This window comes from Scyliorhinus torazame, chromosome 13 (assembly GCF_047496885.1).
Source record: "Scyliorhinus torazame isolate Kashiwa2021f chromosome 13, sScyTor2.1, whole genome shotgun sequence".
NCBI classification, from domain to species: domain Eukaryota; kingdom Metazoa; phylum Chordata; class Chondrichthyes; order Carcharhiniformes; family Scyliorhinidae; genus Scyliorhinus; species Scyliorhinus torazame.
This window is the reverse complement of record NC_092719.1, coordinates 41,025,490-41,043,249: the sequence shown is the minus strand read 5'-3', so window position 1 is coordinate 41,043,249 and position 17,760 is coordinate 41,025,490. Positions and strand designations below refer to the sequence as shown.

The following is a 17,760-nucleotide window of genomic DNA, read 5'->3' as shown; positions in this document are numbered from 1 at the left end:
CCAGTGGGAGAAGGTACAAGGCCTAAGGCAGGCCTTTAGAAAAGTAGATTTTTCTGATGCAGTTTTGGGTGGTCCAGCAGGAGCAGTGATCCAGAGGAATGATTGAAATTGGTTTTGCTTCATCTAAAAAACACTCCGATTAAAATTGGGATGTGCTATATAAGCACATTTCTAGAGCAACTATACACTATATTTTAATTAATTTGCAGGATGTGGACATCGCTGGTTAGGCCAGCATTATTTATTGCCCATTCGTAGTTGTGCTTCAGAAGGTGGTGAGTGAGTTGCCTTCTTGAACTGCTGCAATCCCTGAGGTGTAGGTACATCCACAGTGCTGTTAGGGAGAGTTCCAGGATTTTGACCTAGCGACATGTTTCCTGGATGATGTGTTTGAGCTGCACTCATCCAGGCAAGTGGAAGATATTCCATTACACTCCTGACTTGTGCCTTGTAGATGGTGGACAGGCTTTGGGAGGGTCAGGAGGTGGGTGACTCACCGTAGGATTCCCAGCCTTTGACCTGCTCTGGTAGCCACAGTATTAATATGGCCAGTCCAGTTCAGTTTCTGATCAATGGTAACCCCCAAGATGTTGATTGTGGGGGATTCCACAATAGTAATGCCATTTGACTGTCATGGGGCAATGATTAGATCCTCTTATAGGAGTTGGTCATTGCCTGGCACTGTGTGGCGTGAATGTAACTTGCCACTTGTCAGCCCAAAGCTGGATATTGTCCAGGTCTTGCTGCATTTCGACATGGACTGCTTCATTATCTGAGGAGTTGCGAATGGTGCTGAACATTGCGCAGTCATGTGCGAACATCCCCACTTCTGACCTTATCATGGAAAGAAGATCATTGATGAAGCAACTGAAGATGGTTGTGGCCCAGGACACTACCCTGAGGAACTCCTGCAGTGATGTCCTGGAGCTGAGATGATTGATCTCCAACCACCACAACCATCTTCCTTTGTGCCAGGTATGACACCAACCATCAGAGTTTTTCCCCCTGATTCCCATTGGCTCCAGTTTTGCTAGGGCTCCTTGATGCCGTACTACCCCTGCTTGTTGTGGCATTAGTTCAAATTAGAATTAAAATACTTTTACCAATACTAATAGTCAGATTTTATCATTAACTGCTGGTAATGGGGATACCTCCCTGATTACTTCCTGAACCGATTACCAAAAAAACACTTGAGAGTGCCAGCAATTCTCGATGTTTTGTCATGGTATTTGAATAACCTGTGCAAATATGAATTACATAAAGGTTCATTCACCTGTAGCTGGCTCCCTATAATTAATGTGTATACAGCTGTTGTGGTGGAAAGCCTTACTTTCAGTTTAGTGGTTATGCATCTTGCAGTTAGGCAAAAGGTCAAGAAATTCACAAGTTAGTGTGCCGCTGAGATATAAAGACCCGGAAGATGATGGCCTTTGCTGAGGTAAGCAAGGTCACCTGATACTGCAGTTCTATTATCCTTGTCACCCTGAGACAGAGGTGAAAATGGCATAGCTTGTTGTGTCTCATTGCTATTTAGGAGCTCCGTCTGAGGTACGCCAGTGATGGCAGAGTGCAAGGACATGGTTGGAATCATAATTTACCATCATTATAACCTGCCTCTTGTGTTTACATTATTATTGTGTAATATGCAATTTATTGAATTGTGATGCAAAATAATTCTTATCATTCCTCCATGCAGTTTGACTATATGGTAAAATCTTCTTCGTTGCTTCCCCCACTAATTGATTTTTTTCTTTTTTTACAGTGTTCCTCCGCCGTCATTAGCTGCTAAAGCTTTCAAGTTTACTGTTAAAGTAACTCTTATGGGACTCATGGGCTATGGCTGCTACCGTGTGGGAAAAGGGACCATTCAGTTAATGCTGTCAAGACCTTTTATACAGAGATACCTCCACAAATTTACAAATGAAATATTCTAACTGAAAGCAAAAGAGTTTGAAGATGACATTTTACTCGGTGATTAAAGGAACTGCTGAAGGCAAATACGCAGGAAACTTTGCAATTCCAGTGCTTTTTGTATTGGACTTTGAATTCAGTAATGCAAATGAAACATGACATGATGGGTGAATTCTCATTACTTAAAAACTGCACCATCTAAGGTGTGGTGAAAAGTAATCAGTTAGATAATTTACTAATGCCATTCTGCGTAAAAGCATCTCTCTTTAAACTTTGAGAGGAGACCTGTAATGTGAATGGCTTGAGCTTAGTCATCGGGTTACTGTATTTTAGGCCTATCAATTTTGGGGTGGTGGGGAAACTTAAATTTACAAATGTTCATATTTTGAAATACTGCAATAGTACTATCTACTTTCATTTAATGCAACATTAAGAGACATGGTTCAACTGTTGCTTTAAAATCATATTTAAATGCCGCTGAGAAAACATGTGATTTCCCAGATGTTCATCTAAACTAGTAACCTGCACAAAATTGTTCTAGTAATTTTCCAAATTTTAATAAGATCTTGACATAATGTCCATATCATAATAGCTGTACAGTTTACAACTCCAGATGCAACTAGTGGTTTTTAGATAACTCAAAACATTTGTGAATTTTAGAATCTATTGGTTCACAATCCTTTATTTGGAACGGTGATGGAATTCTATGAAAACACATGAATATTTAAAATTATTTATGATTCCCTCTTGAAAACTAACATGCATTCAGGGTTTTCGTTTTCCCTTCCAAAATTTGCCATTTTAAAAAACACGTATTTCAAACAATGTTTAAAAACTGACTTCCTTTCCCTGTCTGCTGAATTTATTGACACCTTGCTGGGAGGTGATGAACAGATGCTAGGTGCTCCCCCCCCCTCCTCCAGTATCTTGGTCGGTTTTCCATGATTCATGTGCGAGTTATAGTGTGTCTTGACAGGTTATTTTACAAGGAGGATTTTGCAGTCATGCATAATCTTGTTAAAATTGCACACTTCCAGTGTCGTGTGATATTGTCCAGTGGATTGAGGACCTGTTTCCACCCCTCGCTCACCTTCAGCAAAATCACTTAATCAACTTGCTGAGCAATTAGAAAAGTATTTAGCAGCAAGAAGGTGAAAGCTGTTTTTGTAGCTCCCCCCTCACGTCCTTACCCCAGCCTTGTCACATAAAAGTAATGTTCTACCGGATTCATAACAACCAATAAATGCCAGTTCTAAACAGTGATCAATCTGATTGAAAGTGACGTCTCTCTTGGGCTTGTATCTGAGAGCATAATAAATTTGTAGGCTTTTATGAATTCTATCATGGTATGTCATTTCTATTTATAGACTGTTGATACATAAAACAGTAATTTGCAGTTGTCGCAGTCTGTAAAGTTTGCTGAATCTTATAGGTTACTTTTATTCAGAATTTGTATCTGTTAAATGTCTATTTTCAAATCATCAAGGAATTATAGCAAGTGTTACCTAAACAATATAAACTATGTGCACTTTTTGTGAATCTGCATTGCCTTGATAGTGCTTGCTCAGCTACTTACATTCTATATTTGTAGGACCAGTGTTACCTTCAGCAAAGAAGCATTATCCTCAGGTTAAATTCTGAATGTGCAGGAAAGTGTTGAGTAAAAAAAAGAGTAATTTATAATTTCAGAATGTGTTGCACCTTTTCATTTGAACAGTAGAATTGTGTATGTAATATATACGTATATGACCATGCAGTTCTCTTTAAAAGAAAAGGGCTCAATTAATTTTCTGTTAGATTTTGGGTGTTTGGGAATTTTTTTTTTTTTTAAATGCATCTTGAAGCCTTCTGTATAGATGGGCGTGCTGTGTACTACAAAACATCTCAGTTTGTACCTCCAGTATAACTGACTTTTTAACATTTTTAAAAACTAAATTGTCATGGAAATGGGAAGGAGTGAAAAAGGTGCAGTGAAAATCCATGTTTGCAGCAGGAATCTGACTGCATTAAGTATGTTATCTCCTGTCTTAAAATAACTATCAGAATGTGACTTGCACACCTCCCTGTTGGTTTAAATAAGCTGCGAGTATCTTTACTGAAGGAAGAAAGTGCATGCTGAAATAATGATTAATCAGATTTGGAGCAGAATGTATGTGTAAAATTATGGATCACAAAAGCATTTGAGTTAGTATTTATAGATGGAGTTCTGAAGATTTTTGAAGATTTTTTTTGTTTGGGGCACCTTTGTAATTTTGTCATTCTGATTGAATGAAGCTACTTTCTCTGAGGCTTTGGTGGCATTTCAGAGCAAGGTAAATACTTGTACTTTCATATCTGCTTTGTTATGCTACTATTTAATTTTATTAAAAATAGGATTAAATTATATGGAGAAATGGGTAGTAACCTAAAGGGCCTTGCAATTCCAGCTCTAGGTTCTTCAGATCAAATTGTATTTTAGAATGACTGGACATATAACCATAATGTGATTTTCAATCATTGTTTTTCTTAACAAAGACAAAACATATCTGTTGCCATTCATTAAATCCCTTCACAAATGATGTAATTGAAAATGAAATTGGGTGTTCAGTAGTGCCTATGTACAAATAATCACACCCTTCTGCTTTACATGCAACTGCAAGGAACATTTTCCATGGTAATTCTTTTTATAGAAACAGCTTGGGGATTCCTTATTTTGAAGCTTTTTGCACAAAGCATACATGCTGTTTTTATTACAGTATTCTGCAATTCAGATTCACCCTGAAAACTTAAAGAACTCTGCCTTACATGAAAATCTAATTAAAAATAAAACTGCTACTGAGCATTTTTTGTATACATGCAACTCATGTTATAAGTGTGAAGTTTGAAAAGGCACATTGTTAATTAAGCTCAAATGTGTCTATTACTTGTCAGTCTTGTACAACCATGTTTTTCCAGTTTAAAAATAAATCTGCATTTTATTGCAATGCAATGTAAAGATAAATGGGCCTATTAAGACTACCTGTGACCGTGTTGCATTCTGACAAAGATCAATGAATGTAGCCCATGTATGTATTATACATTAGAACTAATGAAATCCAAATTCTAGTTGGAGAAGATTAGGCACAAATCAATCCAAGGGAATGGGCAGCCATGTTGAACTGGTCAGTGGCTTTAGTTTTAACAGTATTTTGGCCTGCACTTTCCAGAACATAAATGCTTAACACTACCTATAAGTAATTGAAAATGTGATGATATGATGATGTCCAACAAGATAACAAGAATATTAGTTGGATCATGATTTCTAGCCATTCCTGGTCCGAAGACTTGGTTGCTGAAATGTTTTTGAGGTTACATTCCCTGGCTGTTTTCAAAATTGCACCAAAAAATTTATATTTATTGAGTGTTATCTACTGTGTGATGCCTTGCTGGGCTTCATTTCTGCTTCTCAGGTACTGTACTTTGATTTATTTTTTTAAAATACCAATGGTTACAACTTCTCTTTGGTTGTACTTCGAAATATAAAAAGCCATGTTTTCCAGACATCCAGCAATGGGTATGTTTTCTGTGTCATGTGTCTCTCCATTGTGATGTAAATATAAAAATCAAATCTATCTTCAGTTTCTGTAGGATTGTGCCTTTCAACAGCTAAATGTTCTGGGATATTGCAGATCATAATGACGCAAGTGTAGAAATAAAGTTTTACAGAGATTTTAACTTTGTTATTAATTTTTTTGTTAAACGTCCTATATCTGGGGGATAAACCAGCTGGGGCTGGTTTAGCACAGTGGGCTAAATAGCTGGCTTTTAAAGCAGACCAAGGCAGGCCAGCAGCTCAGGTTCAATTCCTGTACTAGCCTCCCCGAACAGGCGCCGGAATGTGGCGACTAGGGGCTTTTCACTGCAACTTCATTTGAAGCCTACTTGTGACAATAAGGGTTTTTCATTTCATGCATATCTGACCAGATGTATCTGGTTTTAAAATACTAATCACTGAAGGAAAGGTACATGTCTAGCACAAGATCATTGTTTTGCTATACATATGTTCCAAAACACACCTGGGAGTTCAGGTATCCTTGTATACAAAATAACCTGGACAGACACAAGCACACTGAATTTGCCAGTGTGGTAGTATTTTCTTCCTAATTGTTTGATTTTATTTTTTTAAATCCCTCTTTAAACAAAAATATTACATTTAGTCTAAAATTCCAACCAAATGTATTTTTCTGCACTAACTCTGTTAAAAGCATTTTAGATTGCCTAAACCAGGTTTGTCCAACAAGGCAGCCCACTGGCTGGAATCTGGTGCACCCTCCATCTGGACAGATGTGAGCAGGTAGTGGGGTACAAAGCACTAAGCTGGACCCACCGGAGGCTGGAGAAAGTGGGGACAGGAGTTGCAGAAGAGGGGCCTGTGAGTTGCCCCCACACCCTCTAATGATGGTCATCTTTATTTATTACTCTTAAATTTATTGCTTTGACTTTCTTTTTTTTAAATCATTTATAATATTGTGCCAAATCTTATCCTTCTAAAATTGGCTCATTGGCCCTCGAGTGCGAAGAAAGTTGAATTGGAACTTGTGCATGGAATCTTTTGCCAATAGTATGCTGTTGCAGCTGCAACTACCACAAGGTTTTAGCTGACCAGGAGACTCCCGCTCTTGGCGCCTGCCATAAGTGTATCAGAAGGATTTACAGGTTGACGCACCTTGAACACAATTTCCATGGCTATCCAGTCCTGGGTGGACTTCTGGCTCAGAAGTAGGAGTGTTACCCACTGTGCCACAAGACTGTTTCACAAGGGCATGTTACATAGTTTGAGATGGTTATAACTCCAGCAGCAATCCCGGGAAGCCCTAAAGCTTGGTTCTTCATACCTGAATAAGATTTCTGGGGAAATGCGAGTCGCTCCAGGGAGAAAATGTATATTTTGTCCTGTTGTAGCCACCTGGGTTGGCCATTTCCTGGCTTAAAATGGAGGTCCGCAAAGACGACAGGGAAATTCAGCCAACACAGGCAAAAACTAGCAAGTGCAGAAGTCCTGTGTATTAGAACTTGCAAAAGCCCAGACAGCACTGAAACTCACAGCCATCTGCATACTAATGAGCGATCCCCGGGAACAATTGAAACATTTAAGGTGAATAAGGCCAAGCCAGACTCCTCGGCGCCAGCAGGAGCTAAGACAAAGGAAGGCCAACGGACACTCGGGGACCGCCCAGCGATCGGGGAACAACTCCAGTATTGGAGAAATTGATCCAAATGATCGAAACGTAGTCCAATCACTTGGAACCAGGTATGGGGTCCGCCCAAAGGGGTGGGAAGCCCCTGGGGACTATAGAATAGAGTCCCCAAGTTCAAATCGTCCTTGGCAGGGTCATTCAGCAGCGAATCAACCCTTGAGAGTGATCTGCCCAAGCTGTCGCATCAACCAAGTAAGTCTCCAATCAACGCACGCTATGAGATAGGTGCTCCTAACTCGCAGTCCATACCAGCTTTTGAATCCTGCAGGCTCAGATCGAACAAAAGGCCATTTGTTCCCCTGATCTGGTGGGCCAATTCCGAAGTTAAGCATAGGCCTTTTAGTGATAGAGAATAGTCTAGAAAGTAGAGTTTATGCATGAGTTGTGATTTACTGTGTATAATAAATGTGTTTTGATTTGAATCTTACTAATTGGTGTGTTGAGTTATTGATCAGTACTTGAACCTCGTGGCGGTATAAAGATACCTGGCGACTAGAGCAAAGGTTATAGAAACCGAGCAAATTTAAGTAAAGATACAATGGGCAACATTTAAGAGCCAACCAAAAGTTAGCAACACTGCAGAAAGAGAAGTTCTGCCTAATTCCATGTAGCTTGGTTTGGAGACTCTTGAGTATGGTGATGACCAAAAAGACAAGTTTTAAGTGCAATAATTTTAAACAATTGCAGCCATCAATCTTAGCACCATTATCTATTCAATAAAGTGTTAAGAGCGCATACTTACAGTAATGCTTAGCTATTAACCAAAGTTGCACTAGGGCTAATTTTCTTTTAATGTATTCTAAATCTTTTCAACGCTCATTGGCCTCTTATAACTTGTCCTTAAAGTGATTTCCATAGCTCCTTTTAAAGTTCCACAAATTCACTATCCTCTGTCAACAATAAGTAAATAAAATAATAAGTGAATAAAAGTTCAAATATTCATTTTAAAATTTAAAATTAACTTCACAATGAGAAGATTGATGATCATCCAAAAATAAAATGAAGCAAGATAGTTATCAGAATGTCATTAGTGCCATCTGTTTAAAGATGCAAAATTCTACTCTGGCATTGTTTGTTACATTGGCATATATTTTTTGTCCTTGCATAAATGCTGTCAAATGTGCCTCACTCACTAAATCCTTGAATTTAAAACTATTTTAATTTGTTGAATGATAATTCTGTTTATTGTTTTTAAATGCTCATCAGTTTATTCACATACAAGCTCCTGTAACTAGTCTTCTGAACCATATTCAAAAGCAAAGTGCTACAGACAGTGAAAATCTGAAATTAAAAAACAAAAATGTTGGAAAAAGCTGGCTAGATAACTATGGTGGGAGAAACAGTGCTGATGCTTCAGATTGATGCATATGCTGATGAAAGGTCAGCAACCTGAAAAGTTAACTACACTTCTTTCTTCATAATTGCAGCCTGACTTGCTGAGTATTTCCAGCATTTTCTGTTTGTATCTCTGAACCAAAAACTGGTTTCCAAATGTTTTACTGGAGAGCATAGAAACTCCAATATGGCAATACTTACTCAGCTTGGCTCACAATGGCTTGATTTATTGCTTTCATGGCACTTTCAAACAAATATCAGTGCTCTTTTAAACCCATATCCAAAACTTGCAACATTCATCCAGCCTGATTGACATTGCTGTGGCTATTTGAAGGTTTTGAAAGAGTTTTGACTGCAGACATGCCATGAGCAATCAACTGTTACGGTGAACAAGCAACAATATGTAGGTGCAAGAAGATCCTTCTCTGGTAATATTATAACTTGTATGTTGGTCTTGTAGCCAACAATGTGGGATTTGGTTCCTGAACAGTGTTATTCCGAAGGTTGCTTCTGTTATTGCCATCAGAGTTGATCATTTAGTAGATTCAGCAAACCTGGTTTCAGATATCTCTTCTGCACAGCCAACGAAGGTCTTGTCCTGGTGAACCCTATGGCCCATGCATGCACTAGAAAGCAGGTAATTACACTGAATTTATATAGTTCCCGTTTATGAAATATGGGCATGATACTTCCTTCCTCAATTGGCTTTTGATCCCATCCTTCAAGATTAATAATTGTACCATCTTCTTATCACAACAAATAGAAGAAATTTGCTACTATGCTTTTGTTGTGACTTGGAGGTGGGAGAACAGATTTCATGACAAAAAGGCAACTTTATGTTTTACATAGTGTTGAATTTAGACTAAAATTCCAACCAAATGTATTTTTCTGCACTTAACTCTGTTAAAAGCATTTTAGATTGCCTAAACCAGGCTTGTCCAACAAGGCAGCCCACGGGCTGGAATCTGGTGCACTAATGGCTTAGTGAGTAAATACAGTAGTGTGGCATTGTGTTACAGAAACAGATGGCCCCAAAGCTCAAAACAGCCTATGAAGTTAAAAGCTTTCACCTGAAATTGCAGACTGGAGAGGAAAGAAAAAAAATACCAGTCCCCACTTTGCTTTCTATCCATAATTTGGGCTGCATTCAAGTGAGGACTGGATTTCATAGAATCCCTACAGTGAAGAGGGAGGCCATTCGGCCCATTGCGTCTACCAGCCCACTCCCTGGCCTCATCCCCATAACCTCGCCCAACCTTTTTGGACACTAAGGGGCAATTTAGCATAGCCAATTCACCTAATCTACACATCTTTGGACTGTGGGAGGAAACTGGAGCAACCGGAGGAAACCCATGCAGACACGGAGAGAAAGTGCAAACTCCATATATACAGTCACACAAGGCCGCAATTGAAGTCGCGTCTCTGGCGCTGTGAGGCAACGGTGTCTCCCCTTTCCCCCAAACACCAACCAAGGTAAATAAGTCAAAAGCAGCTTATGGTTACCACATATTACAGGGAGGATAATAAAGTCGAGGAAACGTCTTGTCCTGTGTGGTAGTATGCATTAGGGGTCATGTGGGACTGTGAAGCCGTGATGTCATTGGCTGACAGATCCCGGGTCCTGGTTGGCCGTTGACTTCTAGCTCCGCCCTGAAGGCGGAGTATAAGAACCAGGAGTCCACCCCCGCAGGCAGTCTACTACTGAACTGCGGGGGAACAGTCACGCTTAATAAAGCCTCATCGACTTCACTCTATTCGTCTCTCGGAGTCTTTGTGCGCTACAATTTATTAAGCATGACTAAAGGACTATGGAGCTCAGGATCATCCCGGAATGCCTGAGGATCAGCCCCACGCAGTGAACGCAGCAGCAGCTTTCAAGCACTGGCAGACTTGTTTCGAGGCCTACCTCAGAACGGCCCCCGGCCGGGTCACAGAAGACCAAAAACTACAGGTCCTGCACTCGAGGTTAAGCACGGAGATTTTCTCTCTCATCGAAGACGCAGAGGATTTCCAGACGGCGTTCGCAGCACTAAAAAGTCTCTATGTTCGCCCAGTAAACCAGATCTACGCTCGCTATCAACTCGCAACGAGATGGCAAAGTCCCGGAGAATCGATAGATGAATTCTACGCCGCGCTACTAATTTTGGGACGGGCCTGCAGCTGCCCGCCAGTGAACGCAAATGAACACACGGACATGTTAATGCGCGATGCTTTTGTGGCAGGTATGAACTCCTCCCAAATCCGCCAAAGACTTTTAGAAAAAGAGCCGCAAGACTCTCAGAGGCACGGGCCCTAGCAGCCTCCCTAGACGTGGCCGCGCGAAACACCCGTGCCTACGGCCCCGACCGCGCGGCAGCCCATTGGGCTCCGTACGCACCCGTCGCGACAAACCCACCCCCCCCCCCCGGACACCCCACAGGCTTGCGCGGTTCAAACGCCAAGTCGCACCGGGGGAGCCCGCTGCTATTTCTGCGGCCAGGCAAAACACCCCCGGCAGCGCTGCCCTGCCCGCGCAGCGATCTGTAAGAGCTGCGGGAAAAAGGGCCATTTCGCGGCTGTGTGCCGGTCCCGGGAGGTCGCCGCGGTCCCAGGAGAACAGGGAGCCCTGCACGCCTTTTACGCTCCCCATCCCCCCCCCCCCCCCAGCGCCCCATGTACGACCCGCAGGCGCAACCACCTTGGGTCCCGACCACCGCTCTCCCCGGAGAACAGGGAGCCCGGCACGCCTTTTTACGCTCCCCAACCCCCCCCCCCCCCCCCCCCCCCCACGCCCCATGTCTGACCCACCGGCGCTACCACTTTGGGTCCCAGCCACCGCTGTCCCCACAGAAGAGGGAGTCCTGCGTGTCCCTAACGCTCCCCAACCCCCCCAGCGCCCCATGTGCGACCCGCAGGCGCCGCCATTTTGGGTCCCGGCCACCACGAGGGGAGGAGGGGCGCCACCATCTTGGACCACCCCAGACCTGTACGACGCATGGGGGTGGCCATTTTGTCCACCCCCGCCACCATCTTGTGACCCCCCCAGCCATGTGCGATGCATGGGGGCAGCCATCTTCTTCACCCCCGACGCCATCTTGGACGGCAACAACGGACCCCAGCGTCGACGGCTCCACGGGGTTCGAAGAAGACGCTCAACCATTACAACCACGGCTGGCTTCAATGACGCTGGACCAAGCACGGCCCCGGACGCTCCAGACGACGATGACAACGGTGCTGATAAACGGGCACGAGACACCATGCCTGGTCGACTCCGGGAGCACGGAGAGCTTTATCCACCCCGACACGGTAAGACGCTGTTCTTTGACCATGCGTCCCAGCGCACAAAATATTTCCCTAGCTGCAGGATCCCACTCCGTACAGATCAAAGGCTTCTGCATAGTTACCCTAACGGTGCAAGGGAGGGAGTTCAAAAACTACAGGCTCTACGTCCTTCCCCAACTCTGCGCCCCCACATTACTGGGATTAGACTTCCAGTGCAATCTACAGAGCCTAACCTTCAAATTCGGCGGCCCAATACCCCCACTCACTATCTGCGGCCTCGCAACCCTCAAGGTTCAGCCCCCATCCTTGTTTGCAAACCTCACCCCGGATTGCAAACCCGTCGCCACTAGGAGCAGACGGTACAGCGCCCAGGACCGGACCTTCATTCGGTCCGAAGTCCAGCGGCTACTGAAGGAAGGCATAATCCAGGCCAGCAATAGTCCCTGGAGAGCACAGGTGGTAGTAGTAAAGACAGGGGAGAAGCAAAGGATGGTCATAGATTATAGCCAGACCATCAACAGGTACACACAACTAGACGCGTACCCTCTCCCCCGCATATCCGACATGGTCAATCGGATTGCCCAATATAAGGTCTTCTCCACCGTGGACCTCAAGTCCGCCTACCATCAGCTCCCCATCCGCCCAAGTGACCGCAAGTACACAGCCTTCGAGGCAGACGGGCGATTATACCATTTCCTAAGTGTCCCATTTGGCGTCACAAACGGGGTCTCGGTCTTCCAACGAGAGATGGACCGAATGGTTGATCAACACGGGTTGCGGGCCACGTTCCCGTATCTCGACAATGTAACCATCTGCGGCCACGATCAGCAGGACCACGACGCCAACCTCCAAAAATTCCTCCAGACCGCTAAAGCCTTGAACCTCACGTACAACGAGGACAAGTGCGTTTTTAGCACCAACCGGCTAGCCATCCTGGGCTACGTAGTGCGCAATGGGATAATAGGCCCCGACCCCGAACGTATGCGCTCCCTCATGGAATTTCCCCTCCCGCACTGCTCAAAAGCCCTAAAACGCTGCCTGGGGTTCTTTTCATACTACGCCCAGTGGGTCCCCCAGTATGCAGACAAGGCCCGCCCCCTAATACAGACCACGACCTTCCCTCTGTCGACAGAGGCTTGCCAGGCCTTCAGCCGCATCAAAGCGGATATCGCAAAGGCCACGATGCGCGCCATCGACGAGTCCCTCCCCTTCCAGGTCGAGAGCGACGCCTCCGACGTAGCTCTAGCGGCCACCCTTAACCAAGCGGGCAGACCCGTGGCCTTTTTCTCCCGAACCCTCCACGCTTCAGAAATCCGCCACTCCTCAGTGGAAAAGGAAGCCCAAGCCATAGTGGAAGCGGTGCGACATTGGAGGCATTACCTGGCCGGCAGGAGATTCACTCTCCTCACGGACCAACGGTCGATAGCCTTCATGTTCGATAATGCACAGCGGGGCAAAATCAAAAACGACAAGATCTTAAGGTGGAGGATCGAGCTCTCCACCTTCAACTACGAGATCTTGTATCGTCCCGGAAAGCTGAACGAGCCGTCCGATGCCCTATCCCGCGGCACATGTGCCAACGCACAAATTAACCGCCTCCAAACCCTCCACGAGGACCTCTGCCACCCGGGGGTCACTCGGTTCTACCACTTTATTAAGTCCCGCAACCTCCCATACTCTTTGGAGGAGGTCCGTACAGTCACAAGGAACTGCCACATCTGCGCAGAGCGCAAACCGCATTTTTTCAGGCCGGATGGTGCGCACCTGATTAAGGCTTCCCGCCCCTTTGAACGCCTTAGTCTGGATTTCAAAGGACCCCTCCCCTCCACCGACCGCAACACATACTTCCTTAATGTGGTGGACGAGTACTCCCGCTTCCCATTCGCCATCCCCTGCCCTCACATGACCGCGGCCACAGTCATTAAAGCCCTGAACACCATATTCACACTGTTCGGTTGCCCCGCATACGTCCACAGCGACAGGGGGTCCTCCTTCATGAGTGACGAGCTGCGCCAGTTCCTGCTCAGCAACGATATAGCCTCGAGCAGGACGACCAGCTACAACCCCCGGGGGAACGGGCAAGTAGAGAGGGAGAACGGCACGGTCTGGAAGACCGTCCTACTGGCCCTACGGTCCAGGGACCTCCCGGTTTCACGGTGGCAGGAGGTCCTCCCGGACGCCCTCCACTCCATCCGGTCACTACTGTGTACTAACACTAACCAAACGCCCCATGAGCGCCTCCTTGTCTTCCCCAGGAAGTCCTCCTCTGGAACGTCGCTGCCGACCTGGCCGGCGGCCCCAGGACCCATCTTGCTCCGAAAACATGTGCGGGCGCACAAGTCGGACCCGTTGGTCGAAAGGGTTCACCTCCTTCACGCGAACCCGCAGTATGCTCACGTGGAGTACCCCGACGGCCGACAGGACACGGTCTCCCTGCGAGATCTGGCGCCCGCCGGCAACACACACACCCCCCCGACACCAATCACCCCCTTCCTGCCACCGCCGCACCCCGCGACCGCCCCCTTCCCAGGAGGATCGGTCCTCCTCCCAGGCCCGACCAGGAGTGAAGCCCAAGCTGAAACCATAAGACTCCCGGAGACGACAACACCGGAACAAGCACCACCACCACCACCGGGGCCGAGGCGATCGACACGGACGACCAGACCGCCCGACCGACTCGTGGCGTCGATCTAACACTACAATATGTGGACTTTTAACGAGAACATTTTGTGTTTTCTCCTGACGATTACTGTAAATAGTTCGAAACAAAAAAAAAACCTTGTACATACTGTAATAACATGCGAAAGTTTTCCTCCCAGGACCAGCCTTGTAAACCCTTACCACCATGCGAAGCATCACCCCGCCGGGTTCATTTTTAACAAGGGGTGAATGTGGTAGTATGCATTAGGGGTCATGTGGGACTGTGAAGCCGTGATGTCATTGGTTGACAGATCCCGGGTCCTGGTTGGCCGTTGACCTCTAGCTCCGCCCTGAAGGCGGAGTATAAGTACCAGGAGTCCTCCCCCGCAGGCAGTCTACTACTGAACTGCGGGGGAACAGTCACGCTTAATAAAGCCTCATCGACTTCACTCTATTCGTCTCTCGGAGTCTTTGTGCGCTAGAAACTGGAGCAACCGGAGGAAACCCATGCAGACACGGAGAGAAAGTGCAAACTCCATATATACAGTCACACAAGGCCGCAATTGAAGTCGCGTCTCTGGCACTGTGAGGCAACGGTGTCTCCCCTTTCTCCCAAACACCAACCAAGGTAAATAAGTCAAAAGCAGCTTATGGTTACCACATATTACAGGGAGGATAATAAAGTCTAGGAAACGTCTTGTCCTGTTTCAGGGAAGATACTTTAACTGACTTTACAAAGGTTTTTTGCACTTTCTTGGCTCGGGGACTTGGAGGTTGTTGGATGTAAAACTAGCCTCCAGGTTGCTAAATGTAAACTGGCCTTGCTTCTGAGGGGGCTGGCAATTATACCATTGTTCATTCTGCATTCTGTGTATTTGGCTGTCTGCCCCTTGCATTCTTTGACTTTAGACATTAACATGTGTATATTTCATTGATCTCCCAATCGTCCAGATAAGCTGTTTCTACTTCTGTCGAGATGCCTGGTAATCTTGTTACTTTTGAATATTGGCTACTGCTGTCGCTAGACAGATTTTTACCTGTTACGGAGCGGGTCGCATCCTAGTATGTTAAATTTGAGTTACTGCTGTTCGAGCAAATCCATGGCAGTGTTCATTTTTTCTTAAAGCAGTTACTTATAGCCTAATACTAGATTCTAATGCTGACCTGGATTTCTTGTGGCAAACCACAAGCCCAGAGACAATTACATTAGTCAGTTCCAGATTCTTACAGCATTTCTTAGCCTATGACAATTTAGCCACTTCTATTCTTGCGGCAATCCTTAATCTAGGACGATTACCCATTATCTGGCAAACTTTTATGCAAATGCTAACTTTCTAGCATGTGTCCTACTGCTAACTCCTAACTTTCTCCCCTGACTAGAGGCCTCTGAGCAAGTATCCTCTGATATATTCTGACCCCTGACACCTGTCCTTTTTTTATATGCTTTTTGCAGGCAACTGTTGTAACATTCAGCCCAGGTTGTGTACATGTATCAACACAACTATAATTCTAACCATAACCAATCTGTTACAATTCTTGACCAATGGAGAGTGCTTCTGGCTTCCCAACAACAACCTAAGCTTAGTTTGCACCCTATATTTAAGGTTGTTGGTCAGTGGGAAGAGTTCTGGCTTCCCACAACAAATGATAACACTTTACTTACAATTCTAGCTTTCAGGCCATGCTGTTAACTGATCAGCATCCCACTTTTGTCTTCTGTTTATTGTTAATGAAGCCGAAATGTGCAAACGTGTCCAAGTCACAATTCCACATGTTTTTTCCCCTTAAACCTATGTGACAGTATTTTGTCACTTAGAATGTGATTTTTTGATACAATTTCTAATTTTTCCAAAAACGAACTAATATTAAGACAATTGAGGACTGCCAGCCAGTTACATTGTACAAGCTGCATTCCATCAAGTCGGATGAAAAGGAACAGTGTTATGACACCCTGGGCTAATGCACGGTCAATTCCAGCCCCACCTTCCCAGTCACAACTTCCCAGAGTCACAACCAGGATTCACCTGAGGAAGGAGCAGCGCTCCGAAAGCTAGTGACATCGAAACAAACCTGTTGGACTTTAACCTGGTGTTGTAAGACTTCGTACTGTGCACAACACAAGTGAATTAACCCAGAATTCTTATTAAAAATACCCAAAGTCTTTGGCCCAATAATCAGTCATCGGGTTTGCAAATCTAAACATAATTACGTTTATAACAAAAACTGCAATGTAATATGAAGTAAATACAGTTGGTTAGGTAAGCACAGTGGCATGCTGCCTCACAGCGCCGAGTTCCCAGGTTCGATCCCAGCCCTGGGTCACTGTCCGTGTGGAGTTTGCACATTCTCCCATGTCTGTGTGGGTTTCACCCCCACAACCCAAAAGATGGAATTGGAAAAAATTAATTGGGTATTTTAAATTTATTTAATTCTAACAAGAAATACAATTGGTTAAAGCAAATACCAAATACCCACTTTAACTTGCCCCCACCCTCGACCCACACACACAAGGCAGACAAACACAGAGGGGTGAAAGAGTCTTTGTTCCAGATGATGGTTTTAGCACACATTTATTCACAGCAAGCCTGCAGATTAAAGTCTTTGATTTGGAACCTTCGTGGTCTTCTTCGCAGATTAATTCATTCAGGTACTCTAGTTTAAAATGCATTACTCACAACTTTTCCTGGAGAGGTCCCTTGCTTCACGACAAACTTTGTTTTCAGTTTGTGGTTTGTCTTCGGGCCTCTCTCGTCTCAGGAATTCAGCCCCCTTCTGGAGAGAGAGTCAGTCCTCACAGTAGTCGTCTGGGGTGAATTAGCTGGATCTTTCTGGACTTGGCTTGCACAGCCAGTAATAGTTCTTCTGTAAATCGATTCATCCAGGCTCTTTGTCAGTTCAGAAACACAGCCTTCACGGAGAAAAACAGAGGTTTTAACAAATTCATTTACGGGATGTGGGTGTTGCTGGTTAGGCCAGCATTTATTGCCCATCCGTAATTGCCCTTCAGAAGGTGGTGGGCGAGTTGCCTTCTTGACCCTCTGCAGTCCGAGGTTACGTACACCCACAGTGCAGGTAGGGAGGGAGTTCCAGGATTTTGACCCAGCGACGGTGAAGGAACGATGATTAGATTTCAAAGTCAGGGTGGTGAGAGACTTGGAGGAGAACCTCTAGATGGTAGGGTTCCCAGATATCTGAAGCTTGTCTCCTTCTAGATGATAGTTGTGGGTTTGGAAGGTGAAGGAACCTTGGCGAGTTCCTGCAGTGCATTTTGTCGATGGCTGCCACCGTTCATTGGTGGTGGAGGGACTGAATGTTTGTGGCAGGGGTAGCAATCAAACGGATTTGTTTGTCCAGGATGGGATCAATCAAGCGGGCTGTTTTGTCATCCAAGCAAGTG

General features: G+C 45.0%; 2 protein-coding genes across 6 annotated transcripts in view; one reads left to right on the top strand and one right to left on the bottom strand.

Moving 5' to 3' along the window:
* The window catches only part of trabd (TraB domain containing), a 41,516-nt gene extending 35,912 nt beyond the window's left edge, over positions 1-5,604 (top strand). For all 5 annotated transcript variants that reach the window (XM_072471423.1, XM_072471420.1, XM_072471422.1 and 2 more), the window contains one exon: positions 1,763-5,604. In XM_072471423.1, the coding sequence (XP_072327524.1) occupies positions 1,763-1,934 (172 nt within the window). In that variant the 3' untranslated portion in view covers positions 1,935-5,604. The remainder of the gene's footprint in view (positions 1-1,762) is intronic.
* The window catches only part of LOC140387991 (traB domain-containing protein-like), a 209,365-nt gene that overhangs the window by 165,688 nt on the left and 25,917 nt on the right, over positions 1-17,760 (bottom strand). The gene's annotated exons all lie outside the window — the stretch shown is intronic.